Source organism: Suricata suricatta, chromosome 16 (genome assembly GCF_006229205.1).
Source record: "Suricata suricatta isolate VVHF042 chromosome 16, meerkat_22Aug2017_6uvM2_HiC, whole genome shotgun sequence".
NCBI lineage: Eukaryota > Metazoa > Chordata > Mammalia > Carnivora > Herpestidae > Suricata > Suricata suricatta.
Genome location: NC_043715.1, coordinates 47297209 through 47315992, shown reverse-complemented (window position 1 = coordinate 47315992; position 18784 = coordinate 47297209). Strand labels below are relative to the sequence as shown.

The following is an 18784-nucleotide window of genomic DNA, read 5'->3' as shown; positions in this document are numbered from 1 at the left end:
CGCCTTTTGAATGTCTCCCTATTCGCCGTTTCTGTGTCTCACGGTCTTCTAGGTCTCTGAAGTCTCTTCGCCAGATTGGGAACCCAGCGCTGGCGGCCCCTTTAAGGAGGGCCCCGCCCCGCCCCCGCGGCGCCCCGCCCCTCCCCGCCCAGGTCGGCCAGCGGGCACCAGGCTTCCGCCTGCGCTCCGCCTCGGCTCAGTCCCTACCCGGTCGCGGGCGCGATGGCTGGGGTTACGCTGAGGTTCGCGGGGCGGCAGCTCAGCCAGCGCAGCGGCTCTGGAGCCCCCATCCTCCTACGGCAGGTGCGGGGAGGCTGGACCCGCAGCGGGACTCCTGGGCGCTGGGCGGTGGCGGTGGCGGGACTCCGGGGTTCTTTAAAGGGAAGAGATTCTGGGATCCCCTGGGCTTGGGGCCGGACTCCTGAGTCCTTAACGGAAGAGGCTGCTGGAGACCCTAATTTGGGGGGCATTGGAAAGTTGGGGACTCATTGGCTCAGATGGAGTAAGGTGCAGGGACCCTAGACTCCTGACGCCGAGGGGAAAGAAGGGGCTGGGGTTTCCGCTTCAGGATCTTAGGAAGAGAAGCGAATCGAGTCTTGGAGTCCTGGATCCCCAGTGAGTGGAAGTCTGGTTCTGCGCTCTCACCTGTTCCACGCCCCCTTCCCAGTTGTTTGAGCCCAAAAGCTGCACCTACACGTACCTCCTGGGTGACAGAGAGTCCCGTGAGGCCATTCTGATCGACCCGGTTCTGGAGACAGCGCATCGGGATGCCCAGCTGGTCAAGGAACTGGGGCTGCGGCTACTGTATGCTGGTCAGTCTGGAGACCGAACTCCTGGGTCTGAGGGAGGAGGGGGCTGGGGGTGGGTGGGAAGCCTGCGTCCTCTCTCTGCCCTCCTGGACCTGGCCCTCCTCTCTCCCCCAGTGAATACCCACTGCCACGCGGACCACATTACGGGCTCAGGGCTGCTCCGGTCCCTACTCCCCGGCTGCCAGTCTGTCATCTCCCGCCTTAGTGGGGCCCAGGCTGACTTGCACATTGAGGATGGAGACTCCATCCGCTTCGGGCGCTTCGTGAGTTCGATGCTGGGTCACGTGGTCACCTGGGCTTCTTGGACTGAAGGGAAGAAGGGGCTGGGGGCTTGGGCTCCGGAATGCTGGGGAAGGAGGGGCCTCTGGGCTGGGTTCCTGATCGCTGAGTTTGTCTCTGGGAGAAGGGCGCCATAAACCCAGGTCGGGCACTGGGACAAGAGGCTCTGGGCAGGTGTGTCTCTGGCCAAGCCCCTTAAGTCAACAACACTTGTGGCCGTTTCCTATCACCTTGGGACAGTTATTTTGGCCTGGCGTCTCCATAATAGTCGATCGAGGGTTAATATTCTGAAGCCAGGGCTGAGGCTGTCTTCTAGAACCACTGTTGGAGGAAGGAACCTCCTGTTGCCCAGGGCCAGGATTAGGGTGAGGCCTTTGAGGCACCCAGGGCACGACATTTAAGGAGGTGCCCACCCATCCAGGGCCAGGCAAGGGCACGGTGGGCACCTTTGAGCCAGCACCTTCTTAAATGCCCCCGCACCCCCACGTGCCTGCTTACCTCACCCTTGGCATGGCTATTGCTTCACACAGGAAGGGTCTGAAGGTTCATACCTCCTCTTCTCTGTCACAGGCTTAGTCAGCAGACTTCCAGCCAGAATGTCAACCCAGAGCAGTAGATAGAGGTGAAGGGGGTGCTGGGGTGGGGGGAGGAGAAATGGCAAGGCTTTTAAAAAATTTTTTTAGACTGGCTAAAGATACGGCTGACTTTGGGGGACAGAATGGTTAAGTGATAGAAGGACTTGGCCTCCAGGTTAGAGGGCTTTGCTAAATGGGGACAGTTTATCTGAGTCTGAGCATTTAGAGGAAATGAGGGCTGGCTGTGGGATCAGAGGGCTTAGCTGCAGTGGGTGTGGCCTCTTTATTTCAAGCTCCCTTCTGGAAGCGGGTAAAACAAAATGCATGGCACTTTTATGAGCACTGTACATAATTGTCAGACATTGACAAGCATTTCTTGAGCTAAGAAGACTTAGAAAAGTGAAAAACTGTTGGGCTTTTGTGTCAAGATGAGCCCTTTGTCGATTGAATGGATGGATGAATGAACGCATGCATGTTGAAGGGTTCAGCTGTGGCAGATTTAGTGTCTTTTTTTTTAAGTTTATTTATTTATTTCGAGGGGGGCAGAGAGAGAGAGAGAGAGAGGGAGAGAGAGAGAGAATCCCAAGCAGGAGCCATCCTGTCAGCACAGAGCCCTATGCAGGGCTCGAACCCACAAACCGTGAGGTCATGACCTGAGCCCAAGTCAAGAATTGGATGCTTAACCGAAATAGCCCCCCAGGCGCCCCTTCAGTGTCTGGTTGTTGGGTTTTTTTTTAATGTTTTTAATTTATTTTTGAGAGACACAGAGAGACAGTGCGAGCAGGGGAGGGTCAGAGAGAGAGGGAGACACAAAATCTGAAGCAGCTGTGCTGACAGCTCAGAGCCTGACTTGGGGCTTGAACCCACAATCGTGAGATCATGACCTGAGCCGAAGCTGGATGCTCAACCAACTGAGCCACCCAGGCACCCCTAGTGTCTGTTTTTTGAAACAACTTAATTGGTATAATTCACAAACCGCCCAATCCATCCATTTGATGTGTAGAATTCATTGACTTAGTATATTCAGAGTTGAGTCTCATCACGACAATTAGTTTTAGAATATTTTTGTCACTTCTCAAAGACATCCCACACCCCTTGTCACCCCAGCCCCCTCCCCTCTCGCTCCTACAGCCTTAGACAACTAGTAATCTGTTTCTTTTTTTTTTTTTTAAGTTTTATTTATTTTTGATACAGAGAGAGACAGAGCATGAGAGGGGGAGGGGCAGAGAGAGAAGGAGACACAGAACTGGAAGCAGGCTCCAGGCTCTGAGCTAGCTGTTAGCACAGAGCCTGACGCGGGGCTCGAAACCACGAATGCGAGATCTGACCTGAGCCGAAGTCGGAAGCTCAACCGACTGAGCCACCCAGGTGCCCCAGTAATCTGTTTCTATAGGCTTGCCTATTCTGGGTGTTTCATAGATAAGGAATCAGGTATTCTATGGTCTTTTGTGACTCACTTCTGTTGCTGACCCTACATGTTCAAGGTTCACCCGTGTTGTAGCATCGGTCAGCATTTCATTCCTTTTTATGGCTAAGTAATATTCCATCATGTGAATATACCTCATTCATTCATCCATCCAACAGCCTGTAGACATTTTAGCTGTTTCCACTTTTTGGCTATTATGAATAATGCTGCTAACATATTCATGTACGAGTTTTTGTGTGCCTGTCCGTTTTCATTTCTCTTGGGTATATATATTCCTAGGATGGAATTGCTAGATCAACAATCACTCTATGTATTTAACAGTTTGAGGAACCAACTAACCATTATCTGAAGTGGATGCACCATTTTGTGTTCCCACCAGCAGTGTATGAAAGTCCAAGTTTCTCCACATCCTTGCCAACACTTGCTAGTACCTGTCTCTAGGATTATTCAGTGTTCTGTGTCGTTTTCATTTGTGTTCTTTAGAAACCTTTAGCGATGGCTGCATTTTTTTTCTCCCTCATTTTCTTCTTTCTGCTTTAAGAGAATTGTAACGTGCATGTTCTTTAGTAGAAATTGCACATATTGTACATATGCAGCTTGGTAATTAGAAAAAAAATAATGTTTCTTTATTTAGAGAGTGCACACACAAGTTGGGGAGGGGCAGAAAGAGATCTGAAACAGGCTCTGTGCTGAAAGAGAGAGCTGGATGCGAGGCTCAAACTCACAAATGGTGAAATCAAGACTTGAGCCTAAGTCTGACGCTTAACTGACTGAGCCACCCAGGCGCCCTGTAAATTTTTAAATATGTTTACATTTGAGTATCCACTGCTGAGATCCAGATCCAGGGCATACTGTCACCCCAGAAGGCTTCCATGCCCTTCTTCCTGGCCATTGACACCCCCATCAAGAGACCATTCTTATTTATATATTTCTATTTTTTTTTTCTTGTGATAAGAACTTTTAAGATTTGCAATCTTAGGGCACCTGGGTGGCTCAGTCGGTTAAGCATCTGGCTTTGGCTCAGGCCATGATCTCACAGTTTGTGGGTTCGAGCCCCGCGTCGGGCTCTGTGCTGACAACTAGCTCAGAGCCTGGAGCCTGCTTCGGATTCTGTGTCTCCCTCTCTCTCCCTCTGACCCTCCCCTGTTCACGCTGTCTCTCTCTGTCTCTCAAAAATAAAATCAAAAAATAAATAAGTAAGAGATTTGCAATCTGAGCCCGCCCCTTCCTTCCTTCCTTCCCACTTTTCTTGCCTTCATGCCCAACATGGAACTTGAACTCACTATCCTGAGATCAAAATTACATGTTCTACTGACTGAGCCAGCCAGGTGCCCCTCTTCTGACTTATTTAATCATAGATTAGTTCCACGTGTTCTGGACCTTATCAACGGGAGTCATACAACGTGTGTTCTTTTGTGCCTGAAAAATTCACTCCACGTAATGTTGTATATAGTTGTAGTTCTTTCCTTCTGTTGCTATACAGCAGAGACTGGCAAACTTTTTCTGTAAAGGACCAGACAGTAAATATTTTAGGTTTTGCAGGCCATATGGTCTCTGTTGTAACTACTCCGTTGTGTTGGTGTGAAAGCAGTCGTAGACAATGCATAAATGAATAAGCATGGCTGTGCTCCCATAAAACTTTATTTATGGCCTCTGAAATTTTAATTTCAGTCATTCGCATGTGTTATGAAATGCCATTCCCTTGAAAAAGTATAAAAACCATTCTTAGCCCTCAGGCCATACAAGCAGGTGACAGGCCAAACAAAATCAGTGCCAACCCTTGATGGAGAGCATTTCATTGTGTGAATTTATGACCGGTGGCCCTTTTTCGTGTTGCTGGTTGATTGTAGTTTTTGGCTGTTGTGAACGGTGCGGCCCTGAAGGTCCTTCTACAAATCTCTTGGTGGACACTAGTCTCTCTTCCAAGGAGTGGACTTTCTGGGTCATTGGGCTGACATATGCTTAGCTTGAGTAGAAATTGCCAGGGTTTTTTTGAGCTAGTTGTATATTTTACACTCATGGTGGGCCAACTTTAGTGATTTCTCTGTAGAATGAATTTTCTGTTTTCATGAGCAATGAGATGTGAACATTTCAGCTCCCGTAAGGAGTGGCAGATTCAGAAAGTTAGTCTTGCTTGTTAACTCTGTGAATTTACAGCACTGCCAGATACTGATCCCTCAGATCCCCCTTTAGAGATTCTGATTTAATTGTTTGGGGTGAATACAGGGAATCAATATATCTTAAAAGCTCACAGGTGGGGCGGCCGGGTGGTTCAGTCAGTGGAGTGTAGACTCTTGATCTCGAGGTTGTTAAGTTCGAGACCCACGTGGGGTGTAGAGATTATCTAAAAATAAAATATTTAGAAAAATAAAAGCTCACAGGTGGTCCTCATGGGGTCCAAATGAGGATTTCCGTGCTTCTGTTTGGAAGTGAAATATTTGAATTGTGGAACCCTCCCAACATTTTATGAAAAATTTCAAGCATACAGAAAAGCTAAAAAAAACAATTGATAGCATACATCATGTGCGTCCATCACCCGTCTTAGTTTTTGATGCATTTTCAAGTTGTAGGTATCAGCACATTGTCCTCTGAACATCACAACAAATATTGTTTTCTTTCGCAAAAGAAAGGAAGGTTTAACTGGTGGAGGTTCAGAGTATTTAACTGCAATGGCAAAAGACATTTTGGGTTTTTTAGTTCAGAATGCACCGGAATAGTGGCTGGTTATACTAAGATTAAGTGTTTTAGTTTGTTTTGTTTTTTTAAGCTTACTTCTTTACTTTGAGAGAGAATCCCAAGCAGGCTCTGCACCGACAGCGCAGAGCCAGATGCGGGGCTCGAACTCACAAACCATGAGATCAGGGCCTGAGCCAAAATCAAGAGTCATATGCCCAACCCACTGAGCCACCCAGGGACCCCAAGATTAAGTGCTTTTGAATAATGGAGCAGTGGAATGAACTTGGGGACCAAATGAACTAGGAGTTTGCCTGCCACCAGGGGGCAGTGTGGGCCGCAGAAACTGCAGGGCGAGTGAGCTGTGGGGGAGGGGGAGTATGCATCCCTTTCGGGTGGCATTCAGCTGAGGGGAGGTACTTGAGAAGCTACCCCTGCAGAGTCATGTTGGGCAGGCCCCATGGAATCCCAGGAAAATATTCTGCCACTGAGATCATTCAGTTTCAGGAACAGGGGACCTGCGTGAGGTCAAGATATTAGGTGCTTACCCCCACAACTTTTTTTTTAATGTTTATTTATTTTTGAGAGAGGGAGACAGAGGGTCTGAAGTGGGCTCCGCCACTGACAACAGGCTGATGTGGGACTCGAACTCATGGAACCTCGAGATTGTGACCTGAGCAGGAGTCAGATGCTCAAAGGACTGAGCCGCTTGTGTGCCCCACCCCCATCACTTCTTACTAATATTCTAATATCAATAGTAAATGAAAATAATAGTAAGCTAACACTCTTATACCGTTCACCAGTTGCTAACATTTTTACCATATTTGCCTTTTATTTCTCTCTATATATACACCATTTTCCTCTCTTACCAATTGTAGATACTTTATTCTCTCCTGAACATAAAGATATTCTCCTGTATCAGAGATTCTCAAACTCAAACCTTTTGGTCTCAGAACTCTTTGCCCTCTTAAAAGTTACAGGGGGTCCTCAAAGCTTTTGTTTATGTGGGCTCTTTTTTCTTTAACATTTTTAAGTTTATTTATTTGTTTTGAGAGAGAGTGTTAAGGAGCACAAATGGGGGAGGAACAGAGGGAGAGAATCCCAAGTAGGCTCCAAAAGAAATGTCAGTACAGAACCTTGAACTCAGGAACCAGTGAGATCATGACCTGAGCGAAAATCAAGAGTTGGATGCTCAACTGACTGAGCCACCCAGGTGGCCCTGAATAAAAAATAAATAAAACCTATCTATTCAGAGATGCAACAAAATTTGCTGCATTGGAAGTTAAAATTGATGCTTAAAAATTTTTTTTTATAATGTTTTATTATTTACTTTTGAGAGAGAGAGGCAGAGCATGAATGGGGCAGGAATGGAGAGAGGAGACAGAGAATCTGAAGCAGCTCCAGGCTCTGAGCTGCCAGCACAGGGCCTGACATGGGGCTCGAACTCACGAACTTGCAAGAGCATGACTTGGGCTGAAGTCAGATGCTTAACTGACTGAGGCACCCAGGCGCCCGAGACTTCTTTTTAATGTTTTTTTTTTTTAATTTATTTTTGATACAGAGAGAGACAGAGCATGAGAGGGGGAGGGGCAGAGAGAGAAGCAGACACAGAACCGGAAGCAGGCTCCAGGCTCTGAGCTAGCTGTCAGCACAGAGCCTGACGCGGGGCTCGAACCCACGAACATGAGATCTGACCTGAGCCAAAGTCGGAGGCTTAACCGACTGAGCCACCCAGGTGCCCCCCGAGACTTCTTTTTAAAACACAAGAATATCCAAGTACTCCCATCAGCTGTCAGAGCAATGACGTCATCACCAGCCGGAGAGCTTCTAGAAAAGGCCACTGAACTCTGACTGGAAAATGAGAGTAAGAAGGCAGAAGAGGTCTTCCTATTACGGTGAAAATAGTTTTCACTTCTCAGACCCTCAGCGTTCTCTTGACCACACTTTGAGAACAATTCTTTTATGAAATCTTTGTCACGGAAAAAATAAAATAGTAATAAAATAATTCTTAAATCCAGCTTATATTCAAATTTCTCCAGGTGCCCAGGAATTACTTTTAAGGCTGTTTTTAGGAACCAGGACCCAACGAGGTTCAAGTAAATCTAGAACACTTTGGGGGCATCTGGGCGGCTCATTTGGTTAAGCGCCAATTCTTGGGTTCAGCCCAGGTCATGATCTCACGGTTGTGGGATTAAGATTCATGTCAGGCTCTATTATGAGTGTGGGGCTTGCTTGGTCTCTCCCCTTCTCTCTCTCTGTCCCTTCCCCTCTCACTCTCTAAATAAACAAATATTTTTTTAAAGCTACAAAAAACAATTCTACAACAGTCTCCTACCCTTTCTGCACCATGACATTGACTTTTGAAGTTTCCAGCCTGCTGTTTTGGAGAACCTCCCACATTCTGGGTGTGTCTGGTTGCTTCCTGGTGGTGTCATTCAACCTCTTCTCTTTGCTGACAACTGAAATGATGGTAGATATTTTTGTATTGGTTAATAGTAATAAATTTGGGACACCTGGGTGGCTCAGTCGGTTAAGCCTCTGACTTCAGCTCAGGTCAGATCTCACATTCGTGGGTTCGAGCCCCGCGTCAGGCTCTGTGCTGACAGCTCAGAGCCTGGAGCCTGCTTCCGGTTCTGTGACTCCTTCTCTGTCTGCCTTTCCCTCTCTCATGCTCTGTCTCTCTCTGTATCAAAAATAAATAAAACATTTTTAAGAATTAAAAAAAAAGATAATTTAACAATAGTTAACAACCATTGTGGGATTGCTTCCTGCCAGGCATTTTGCTGAGGTCTGTAAGTGCATTTCCTCAGCTTTTGTCTGGAAGGATTTTCATAATCAAACATTGCTGCAGGGAGCAGGGAGTGGTGGGGCCTGTGGCAAATGTCAGGGTGTGTGTTCCGTTTATGAGGAGGGACGCCCACTGCACAATGCAAGTTGATTATCCATGTTGAGGAATGTAGTCTTTCTACTGCCAAGCCTTCTCTCTCTCTCTCTCTCTCTCTTTTTTTAAATAGAAGCTGCAAATATACATTCTTCAGAAATCTTCCACCTTTTTAAAAAATATATATGGTTTTAAATGTTTTATTTACTTTTGAGAGAGAGAGAGAGAGAGATAGCATGAGCAGGGGAGGGTCAGAGAGAGGGGGAGACATAGAATCGGAAGCAGACTCCAGGCTCTGAGCTGTCAGCACAGAGCCCGACATGGGGCTTGAACCCACAAACCGTGAGATCATGACCTGGACCCAAGCCGGATGCTCAACTGACTGAGCCATCCAGGTGCTCCCCCACTTTTTTTTTTTGAGAGAGAGAGAGCAAGTGCGTGTGAATGGGGGAGGGGCAGAGGGCGAGGGAGAGAGAATCTTTTTAAAAAATTTGTTTAAAAAAAATTTTTTTTTTGAGAAAGAGAGAGAGAGAGACAGAATGTGAACAGGGGAGGGGCAGAGAGAGAGAGAGAGACAGAATCCAAAGCAAGCTCCAGGCTCTGAGCTGTCAGCACAGGGCTCGAACCTGGGAACCGTGAGATCATGACTTGAGCCAAAGTTGGATGCTTAGCCAACCGGCTGAGCCGCCCAGGCGCCCAGCAGAGTATCTTAAGCAGGTTCGGTGCTGTCAGTGTGGAGCTCGACGGAGCCCAATGCAGGGCTCAGTCTCATGACCTTGAGCCTAAATCAAGAGTGGGATGCTCAACTGAGCCCCCAGACACCCCACAAATCTAGTTTTCTGGGTAAGGGTAGACTACAAATTCAGACGTCTCGTAACTCCTGAGCGGTGCGAACAAAACACTTCCGTGGCCACTGAGCCCTTCTGAATCTTCTCTGACAAACAGATCTCAACCTTCATAACCACATAGCGAGATCAGAAATATTTCCCCCATTTTACACAGAAAGAAGCGCAGAGAAGGAAAGTGACTTGCCCCAAAATTACACTGAGAAAGTGGCCAAACTGGGATTTGAACCCAGGAGGCCTTGTGGTTCCACTAGATCAGTGTTTTTCCTAATTTTTAAAACATAATTATTGGGGGCGCCTGGGTGGCTCAGTCAGTTGAGCCTCCGACTTCGGCTCAGGTCAGATCTCACACTCGTGGGTTCGAGCCCTGCGTCAGGCTCTGTGCTGACAGCTAGCTCAGAGCCTGGACCCTGCTTCTGGTTCTGTGTCTCCTTCTCTCTCTGCCCCTCCCCCTCTCATGCTCTGTCTCTGTCTGTATCAAAAATAAATAAAACATTAAAAAATTAAAAAAAATAATCAAAAATAAAACATAATTATTGTTACTTGTAGTACATAGTGATTATTGTGGGCTGGGCATTTTTCTAAGTGCTTTACGTATACAAAATAACTTAATCTTTATAATAGCCATAGGGGGTGGGGACAAGTAATGTCTCCATTTTACAAATGAGTAGAGAAGCCCAGAGAGGTGAAGTGACTTGTCCAAGGACACCCAGCTAGTACTAGCAGAGCCTAATTTAGAACCCATGTCACCTAGCTCAGGAAGCTGCTCTTGACCCCTGCTCCATGCACCTGCGCCAAGAGATGGGATATTTTACTTCTGGATTCATCAACGAAACCACCACGTCATGAAATACCACTTTCCCGGACTGTGTCCTGGGCACGCTAAGATTTCTCACTTCCTCCCATTCCCCTCCGTGCCCCTCCCTGCTGTTCCATTCTACACCTCTCTGCTCTTCTGTGTCTGGGGCTTTTTTTTTTTTTTTTTGCTTGTCTTATCTGTGACATACATCCATTTTCTCGCATATAGTTATAGTTAGCACTTTCTTATTCTCATCCTTTGGCTCAGTTTCCTCATCTGCAGCACGGCCCCAGGCATGGTATCTACCTCTTAAGGGTGTGCGTAGACTGAATGAGTTCAGCTGAGGTGAGAACTTAGAAGAGAGCCCGGCAAAGGAGGAGAGGTCAGTCAATGTCAAGGCTCTTGGAAGTGAGCTGACCTGATGGATGGGAGATGAGAGAAGGGTGAACCTAGCAGAGAGAATTGCGCGGGCAAAGAGGTGCGGAGGAACCTGGTGCTTTCTGGAAATGACCCTGGGGTTCAGAGTAGCTGGATGTGCTGAGAAATGGAGGATGGTATAGGACACGGGGCTGGGAAGCTGGGCACCAGAACAGGGGCATTTGAGCAGCTGGGCTGAGGAGCCAGAACTCCACCCTGGGGACAGTGGGAGCCAAGGAAGAGTCTTGAGCAGAGAGGAACGGGTTTGAATCTGGGCAATAGAAACCCCCTTCAGGGTCATGTGGGAGATGGATGGCGGCTGGTAGGCTTGGGAGGAGGCTGGTGGTGGTTCCAAGCACGAGAGGATGAAGCCCACGATGGGCAGGTCGGTGGCAGGTACGTGGAGATGGAGGATGGAGTCTAGTTATTCGAGAGAAGGGAAAGCCACTTGCCACATAGACTCCATCACCACGGGCCTAAGGAAGCTTGATCCATGTGGCAAGCAGGATTTTGCTCAGTTGATATTAAAATTTTGTCCAATTTATACACATACACAATTACACACACTGTGTGTATACTTAACTGTACCATATATACCACGTATGTCCTGCTGCAACCAGGATCTGCTTTGAACCCTACTCCTGATCATCCGTCACTATATTTAGTTTAAAAGAGACTCAACGCTTTTTGTTTAAAAAAATTCAGAGATGAAGGGTTAGTATCCAAAATCTATAAAGAACTTATCAAACTCACCCCAAAACACACAATCCAGTGGAGAAATGGGCAAAAGACATGAATAGACATTTTTCCCAAGAAGACATCCAGATGTCTGACAGACACATGAAAAGATGCTCAGCGTCACTCATCATCAGGGAAATACAAATCAAAACCACAGTGAGATACCACCTCACACCCATCAGAATGGCTAAAAGTCACAACGCAGGCAACGCCAGATGTTGGCGAGGATGTGGAGAAAGGGGAACGTTTTCACAGTGCCAGTGGGAATGCAAACTGGTGCAGCCACTCCGGAAAACTGTGGAGGGTCCTCAAAAACTGAAAACTAGAACTACCCTCTGACCCAGCAATTGTGCTACTAGGTATTTATCCAAGGGGTACAGGTGTGCTGGTTTGAAGGGGCACATGCACCTCAATGTTTACAGCAGCGCTATCCATAATAGCCAAAGTATGGAAAGAGGCCAAATGTCCATCGACAGATGTGTATATATACACACATGCACACGTGCGCACACACACAATGGAGTATTACTCATCAATCAAAAAGAACAAAATCTTGCCATCTGTAACAACATGGATGGAACTAGAGTGTATTATGCTAAGAGAAATTAGAGAAAGACGAATATTATGTGACTTTACTCATATGTGGAAGTTAAGATACAAAACAGATGAACATTAGTGGAAGGGAAGGAAAAATAAGATTAAAACAGAGAGGGAGGCAGGTAATAATAGACCCTTAAATACAGAGAACAAACTGAGGGTTACCGGCTGGGTGTTGGGTGGGGGATGGGCTAAGTGGGTGATGGGCATAAAGGAGGGCACTGGGGATGAGCATCGGGTGTTATGTGTAAGTAGGGATTACTAAATTCTATTCCCAAAATCCTGATCACACTATATGTTAACTAACTTGGATTTAAATAAAAATAAAATGAAATAAAGGCTCCTGAGGAGAAAAAAAAATTCAGGGAATACAGAAACAGACCAAATAAAAAGTGAAAGATCTTCCCTTTGCTGCCACCAAAAGGTGTGTGAACGTGGTGCAGGTTGGTGGTGATTTTTCCTTCAGGCTTTTGCAAGATCTGTGATTTTGCTTTGCGTTCGTTTTACATTGCACATCTATCCTATTGTATGTGAATTAGGAAGGTGTTTGGCTGAAAGTAACTTAAGAAAACCATACAGGGGGGCGCTTGGGGGGCTCAGTTGGGTGAGCGTCCAGCTTTGGCTCAGGTCATGATCTCACGGTTCGTGGGCTCGAGCTCAGAGCCTGGAGCCTGCCTCAGATGCTGTATCTCCCTCTCTCTCTGCCCCTCCCCTGCTCACACTGTCTCTCTCTGTCTCTCAAAAATAAATAAAAAACATTAAAAAAAAAGCCATACAGTGGCTTATATAATTGGGAGTTCAATGTTCTCCTGTAACAGGGAGTCTGCAGGAAGGCAGCCGTGCTCTGATGAAGCAGCACGATCATTGGGGGGTTCTTTTTCTTGGTTGTCCGGAACCATATGAAGCAGGAAGGAGAGGTGGCAAACTCTTATCAGGAAGGGAAACTGTCTTGGACATTCTCAGTCATTTACAGAGATCTTAGTGGCCAGAGAACCGCGTCAGAAGCCACCCCAGCTGCCATGGAGGCTAAGGAAGTGCTTGGCTGGGCACATTGATGCCAAATTGGAGACTCGTGAGTGGGGAAGGGCAGGATGGATGCTGGGTGTGGGCACCCGGTCTGTACGTGGTGTCCTCTAATCAGCAGGTGGCCGACCTGGGCCGGGATGCTAATTGGTGGGAGGGGTGCTCTGTGAGTGGGAACTAATCTTCTAAGTGGTTGTTAGATCATTAGGGTTAACCATTGTTTCCTGACAGTTGCTTCTGGGAACTGAGTGTGGGGATTTAGATAATGAGGATTTCCTGGCTGGGCATTTTTTCGCTTGTGAGACGTTCTGAGCCGCGGAGTCTTAGCAGTAACTTTGAGGGGTCAGAAAGAGTGCACATTTGAGATGCTGGTAGACACTACAAACTCGCCCTCTGAAATGGCTATGTGGAGTCATACTCACGTGCCAGGAAACTTAGGGCTTGCCTCAAACACCCAGAGCAACTCTGACAGTTGCCAATCTGGTACGTGAAAAATAAGGGTTTTTACATATAAATCTCTCTCCTTTTCTCCCGAAAAAGGAGATCAAACATTGTTTCAGATGCTTTTTGACTGTTTCCTCTTCCATAATTGCGTCTTTTTTGTTTCTTTGTGCATTTTCTTTTGAGAGTTCTTATTGATGCTTAGCAGCTGTTTGTATATGATGGCTATTTACACTTTATAGCACTTTTTAAAAAATATTTTAGGGGCGCCTGGGTGGCTCAGTCGGTTAAGCCTCCGGCTTCGGCTCAGGTCAGATCTCACGTTCGTGGGTTCGAGCCCCGCGTCGGGCTCTGTGCTGACCGCTAGCTCAGAGCCTGGAGCCTGCTTCCAGTTCTGTGTCTCCCTCTCTCTCTCTGCGCCTCCCCCTCTCATGCTCTGTCTCTCTCTGTCTTAAAAATAAATAAAACATTAAAAAAAAATATATATATATTTTAAAAACTCTCTGCCCTCCCCTTTCTACCAGGAAAGGCAAGACAATTCTAAATTTTTTTTAATGTTTTTTATTTTATTTTTGATACAGAGAGAGATAGAGCATGAGAGGGGGAGGGGCAGAGAGAGAAGGAGACACAGAACCGGAAGCAGGCTCCAAGCTAGCTGTCAGCACAGAGCCTGACGTGGGGCTCGAACCCATGAACGTGAGATCTGACCTGAGCCGAAGCTGGAGGCTTAACCGACTGAGCCACCCAGGCACCCCTATAGCACTTTCTTATACATGGAGCTAATATTGTCTGAGTTTTTTATCTTTTAACTCTTATTTTGTCCTTTTCTATAAATCATCTTTGTCACTTTTTCTGTGTGTGTATAGTCTCCTTATGTAGTTATAAGATTATATACATCTTTATATGACTTTATATATATTCTTATATACTTATAATATCCTTATATATTTCCCTCTCAAATTCTTTTTTTTTTTTCCCCTCTAGAATTCTTATGGTCTTTTAATGTTTGCATCTTTAGTTTATCCTGAATTTTGTGTTTTATTTTTAATTATAAAATGACGTGTTCTGTTTAAAAAAATACTAATGTGGGAAAAACCTAAAGAAAAAAACTATACTTTGAGTGAATGCATAATTTTTTTTTAAAAGATGACACTGTACAAGTTTTTTTTAATCTGCTTTTTAGCACTTACTGGATATTTAACATATTTTCATGTCATTAAATATTTGTGTACAGCATCTTTAATTTCATTTCAATAACATAATTGTATTACTTAATTTTTAAAATGTTTATTTATTTATTTTGAGAGAGAGAGGGAGCGAGAGAACTCCCCGTAGGCTCCGTGCTGTCCGTGCAGGGGCACGTGCCTGGCTCCATCCCATGAACAGCAGGACCATGACCTGAGCCAACATCAATAGTCGGACACTTAACGGACTGGGCCACCCTGAATTTTTTTTCTTAACGAAACACTACGGTAGCTAGATGTGATCCTGAAGTGGGATGGGAGCTTCTGGGGTCAGGTTCACCATCAGGCCAGAGGCCGTGGCTTATTGGTTAACTGTACTCTCCTTCCCCACCAGGCCTTGGAGACCCGGGCCAGCCCCGGCCACACCCCGGGCTGTGTCACCTTCGTCCTGAATGACCACAGCATGGCCTTCACTGGAGACGCCCTGCTCATCCGAGGGTGTGGGCGCACCGACTTCCAGCAAGGTCACAGGACCTCCTTCCCCGGCCTGAGGGCGCAGGATGGTTAAGCGTGGGCCAGGGTTTAAGTGCCTGTTGTAAGAATGGATGAATGGGGGACAGGATTCGATTCAGGAAGTTTAGATGCTGGGCTTGGGGAAGTTAGAGTCACGGCTGTTGGAGGACAGATTCAGCGGTTTACCGCGTCCAGGGACAGTTAGATTCAAGGGTGGGTTAGTTTCTATCGCTGTGAAACAAATTACCCAGGAGCATAATGACTCAAAACAATGATTAACCTTATCTCACATTGTTTCTGAGAGTTGGGAGTCTGGGAGCAGCTTAGCTGGGTGGTTCTGGCTCGGGTCTCTCCTGTAGGGCGCACCCAAGCTGGGGCCGAGGCTGCAGTCACCTGAAGGCGTGGCTGGGGCCCCGGGTCGCTCCCAAGGCGCCTGGCTAGCAAGCTGGCTGGGCTGTAGGCAGGGGGCCTGAGTTCCCCACCACGTGACCTCTCCATGGGGGTGCTTTGTCTTCAGGTCTGGCCAGCCGGGTTCCCCCGGAGAGAATGGCCAGAGACACAACAAGCAAGCAGTTCGAAGCCCTAACTTTGTGTTGAGGACCTAGTCTTAGTCTTAGAAGTTAACCTTTGTCATTTCTGCGATATCCTATTTATTTGTTGCAAGTCACAGCGCAGGCCACCAAGTCAAGGTGAGGGGAAGGGTCACATTTTGAACAGAAAAGTGTCAGTGGGTTTGTGGACGTAGATTTATTATTTATTTTAACATTTTTTGTTCATTTATTTTAATGTTTATTTATTTTTTTATGTATTTATTTATTTATTTATGGCGTGTGATGGTTCACGAATTTGTATGTCACCCTAGCATAGGGGCCATGGTAACGCTTTTCTGTTCCATTACAATTTTAGTATATATACTGAAGTGAGCACTTTTTTTTTAGATTTTATGAAAATTTTTTTTAACATTTATTTATTTTTGAGACAGAGAAAGAGAGAGAAAGAACCGGCTGAGAAGGGGCAGAGAGACAGGGAGACACAGAATCTGAAGCAGGCTCCGGGCTCTGGGCTGTCAGCACAGAGCCCGACACGGGGCTGAAACTCAGGAACTATGAGATCACAACTTGAGCCAAAGTCAGATGCTTAGCCAACTGAGCCACCCAGGGGCCCCTAGATTTTATTTATTTATTTTTTGTAATCTCTGCATCCAACATGGGACTTGAACCCACAACCCCAAGATCTAGAGTCACATGCTCTACCGACTGAGCCAGTCAGGTGCCCCTGTGGATGTATTTTTAAACCCCATAAGGAGCTTGGCAGCCGGAGGTGTGGCAGGGGGGAGGGGTGTGAGTTTGAATCAGGAGTTCAGCTGCGGGGTGGAGGGGGGTGGAGGCGGGCCGTCAGATTCAGGAGTTTCACCGTAGGAAGGGAGTTCCCTTCAGAATCTCCTTGAGCATGTGTGTGTGCGCATGTGAACAGGGGGCTGATGCTAGATTGGGGGGACTGAGCTGCCTTGATAAAGACAGAGGAAAAGGCAGAATGACCGTGAGCCGGCAGTGCGTAACCAGATCCCCAGGCTGCCTCTTGCTTCCTCTTCCTCTCCTTATCTCTCCATCTTGGTCTCTGTCTGTTTCCTCCGAGGCACCTCACCTCCCATTTATCGACTCCCGACACAAGTTATGAAATTGAAGGATTGGCGCTGACATGAAAGTCAGAATGATGGTCTCGAGAGGTTTGCCCCCGCCCCAAATGAGGACTCAGAAGGGGTTGTTGGAACCATTCTCTTTGGCCTCATGTCTTCAGTTTCTTACATTCTAATCCAGCCTCCCTGCCCTGAACCTTTTTCTTGGCATCCCCAGGCTGAGGACACAGCTCCCTGGTGCTTCAGGATCCCATCCCTACCGTATTTAACGCCATGGTGAATTTCTCACCATTTCTCAATTCTTTGCCTATTCTGTTCCATCTGCCTAGAATGCCCTTCCCTCTCTTTCTGTGCCTAGACCAAGGGGCACTGGCAGGCAATGAGGGAGGCGGTTTAGCTACGGTGATTTTATCTTCCCACCCTTTTCTTTTTTTAAAAAAAATTTAAAAAAAATTTTTTAATGTTTTATTTATTTTTGATACAGAGAGAGACAGAGCATGAGAGGGGGAGGGGCAGAGAGAGGAGACACAGAACTGGAAGCAGGCTCCAGGCTCTGAGCTGGCTGTCAGCACAGAGCCTGACGCAGGGCTCGAACCCACGAGCATGAGATGTGACCTGAGCCGAAGTCAGAGGCCCAACCAACTGAGCCACCCAGGCGCCCCTAAAAAAAAATTTTTTTTAATTTATTTTTGATACAGAGAGAGACAGAGGGGGAGAGGCAGAGAGAAAAGGAGACACAGAACCGGAAGCAGGCTCTAGGCTCTGAGCTAGCTGTCAGCACAGAGCCTGACATGGGGCTCGAACCCACAAATGTGAGATCTGACCTGAGCCGAAGTCGGAGGCTAACTGACTGAGCCACCCAGGCACCCCCACCCTTTTCTTAAAGGAAGGGATTAGAGGGCTCCTGTCCTGTTGATTCACTCACCTCTGAACTTTCCCTCCCCAGGCTGTGCTAAGACTTTGTATCACTCAGTCCATGAAAAGATCTTCACACTTCCAGGAGACTGTCTGGTCTACCCTGCTCATGATTACCATGGTGAGGGCTTCCTGGGGGAGGTATGGGACTTCTGTAACTTTCCATGTGAGACGGTGTACAAAATTGCTGTAGTCTTTGTGGGGCATGGAGACTACAATTCCCAGAAATTTCTCTGGCCAAAAAGATTAAGTGCTTATGTGTGCTGAGTGTTGGTGTAGAAACTACAACTAGAATTCCAGAGGGCAAGAGTTTTCCTGGAACTTCCTTATAGAGCTTAGGGAAGATGGAAAACTACATTTCCCATAGTGCCCTTTGAGGAGAGCTAGCGAACTCAGGAACCGTCTGGGAAGAGCCAGTTAGTCCCAGGCCCAAGATGCACCCTAAGCCTCCTGGGAAATGTAGTCCTAAGGAAGTCCCAGGCACTTGCCAGGTTGACATTTTTCCCCTCCCTTGGCCACTAGGGCTCACAGTGTCCACTGTGGAGGAGGAGCGGACTTTGAACCCTCGGCTCACTCTCAGCTGTGAGGAATTTGTCAAGGTCATGGACAACCTGAACTTACCCAAGCCTCAGCAGATAGGTGAGCACTTGGGGGCTGGGACTTCTGGGGCTGAGGGAGGATTGGGCTCAGGGGCAGAACTCAAGTTTCCCAAAGAAGAGCGGTCCTAGGATTTCTGGGTTTCCAGCGGGGCATGAGGGGGTCTGCTGGAGCCCTTTGTTTTGACCTTGGTTTCTTCCTTTCAGACATCGCTGTCCCAGCTAATATGCGCTGTGGGGTCCAGACGCCCCCTTCCTGACCTGGTTCATATCTGTTAAGAAAGCACTAGGTGGGGTACAGAGAGAGGGGCCGTCACCGAAGCCTCTCTTCTTCCCCTCCCTCACCAGCCCTTGGGCATCTTAAATAAAATTAAAAAACATTTCTTTTTTGTCTTGCTCTCTTTTGTTTTTTCCTCTGAACCTTATTTCTGTCTGTT

At 47.0% G+C, this 18784-nt stretch overlaps 1 protein-coding gene and 1 non-coding gene across 3 annotated transcripts; one reads left to right on the top strand and one right to left on the bottom strand.

The window, feature by feature from the left end:
• Positions 1–159: 159 nt before the first annotated feature.
• Positions 160–18716, top strand: ETHE1 (ETHE1 persulfide dioxygenase). Of its 2 annotated transcripts, XM_029925762.1 has the most exons (7): positions 160–303; positions 668–812; positions 924–1072; positions 15082–15211; positions 17783–17872; positions 18274–18390; positions 18555–18716. In XM_029925762.1, exons 1-7 carry the CDS (start codon positions 223–225, stop codon positions 18605–18607), a joined length of 765 nt encoding a protein of 254 aa, XP_029781622.1. In that variant the 5' UTR covers positions 160–222; the 3' UTR covers positions 18608–18716. The 2 variants fall into 2 exon arrangements, with proteins under 2 accessions (XP_029781622.1, XP_029781623.1); XM_029925763.1 differs by lacking the exons at positions 160–303; positions 924–1072 and having other exon boundaries at positions 676–812.
• LOC115281313 lies at positions 16023–16127 on the bottom strand. Its single transcript, XR_003904226.1, has one exon. It is a non-coding gene; the product is annotated as a U6 spliceosomal RNA (small nuclear RNA).
• Positions 18717–18784: the final 68 nt, after the last annotated feature.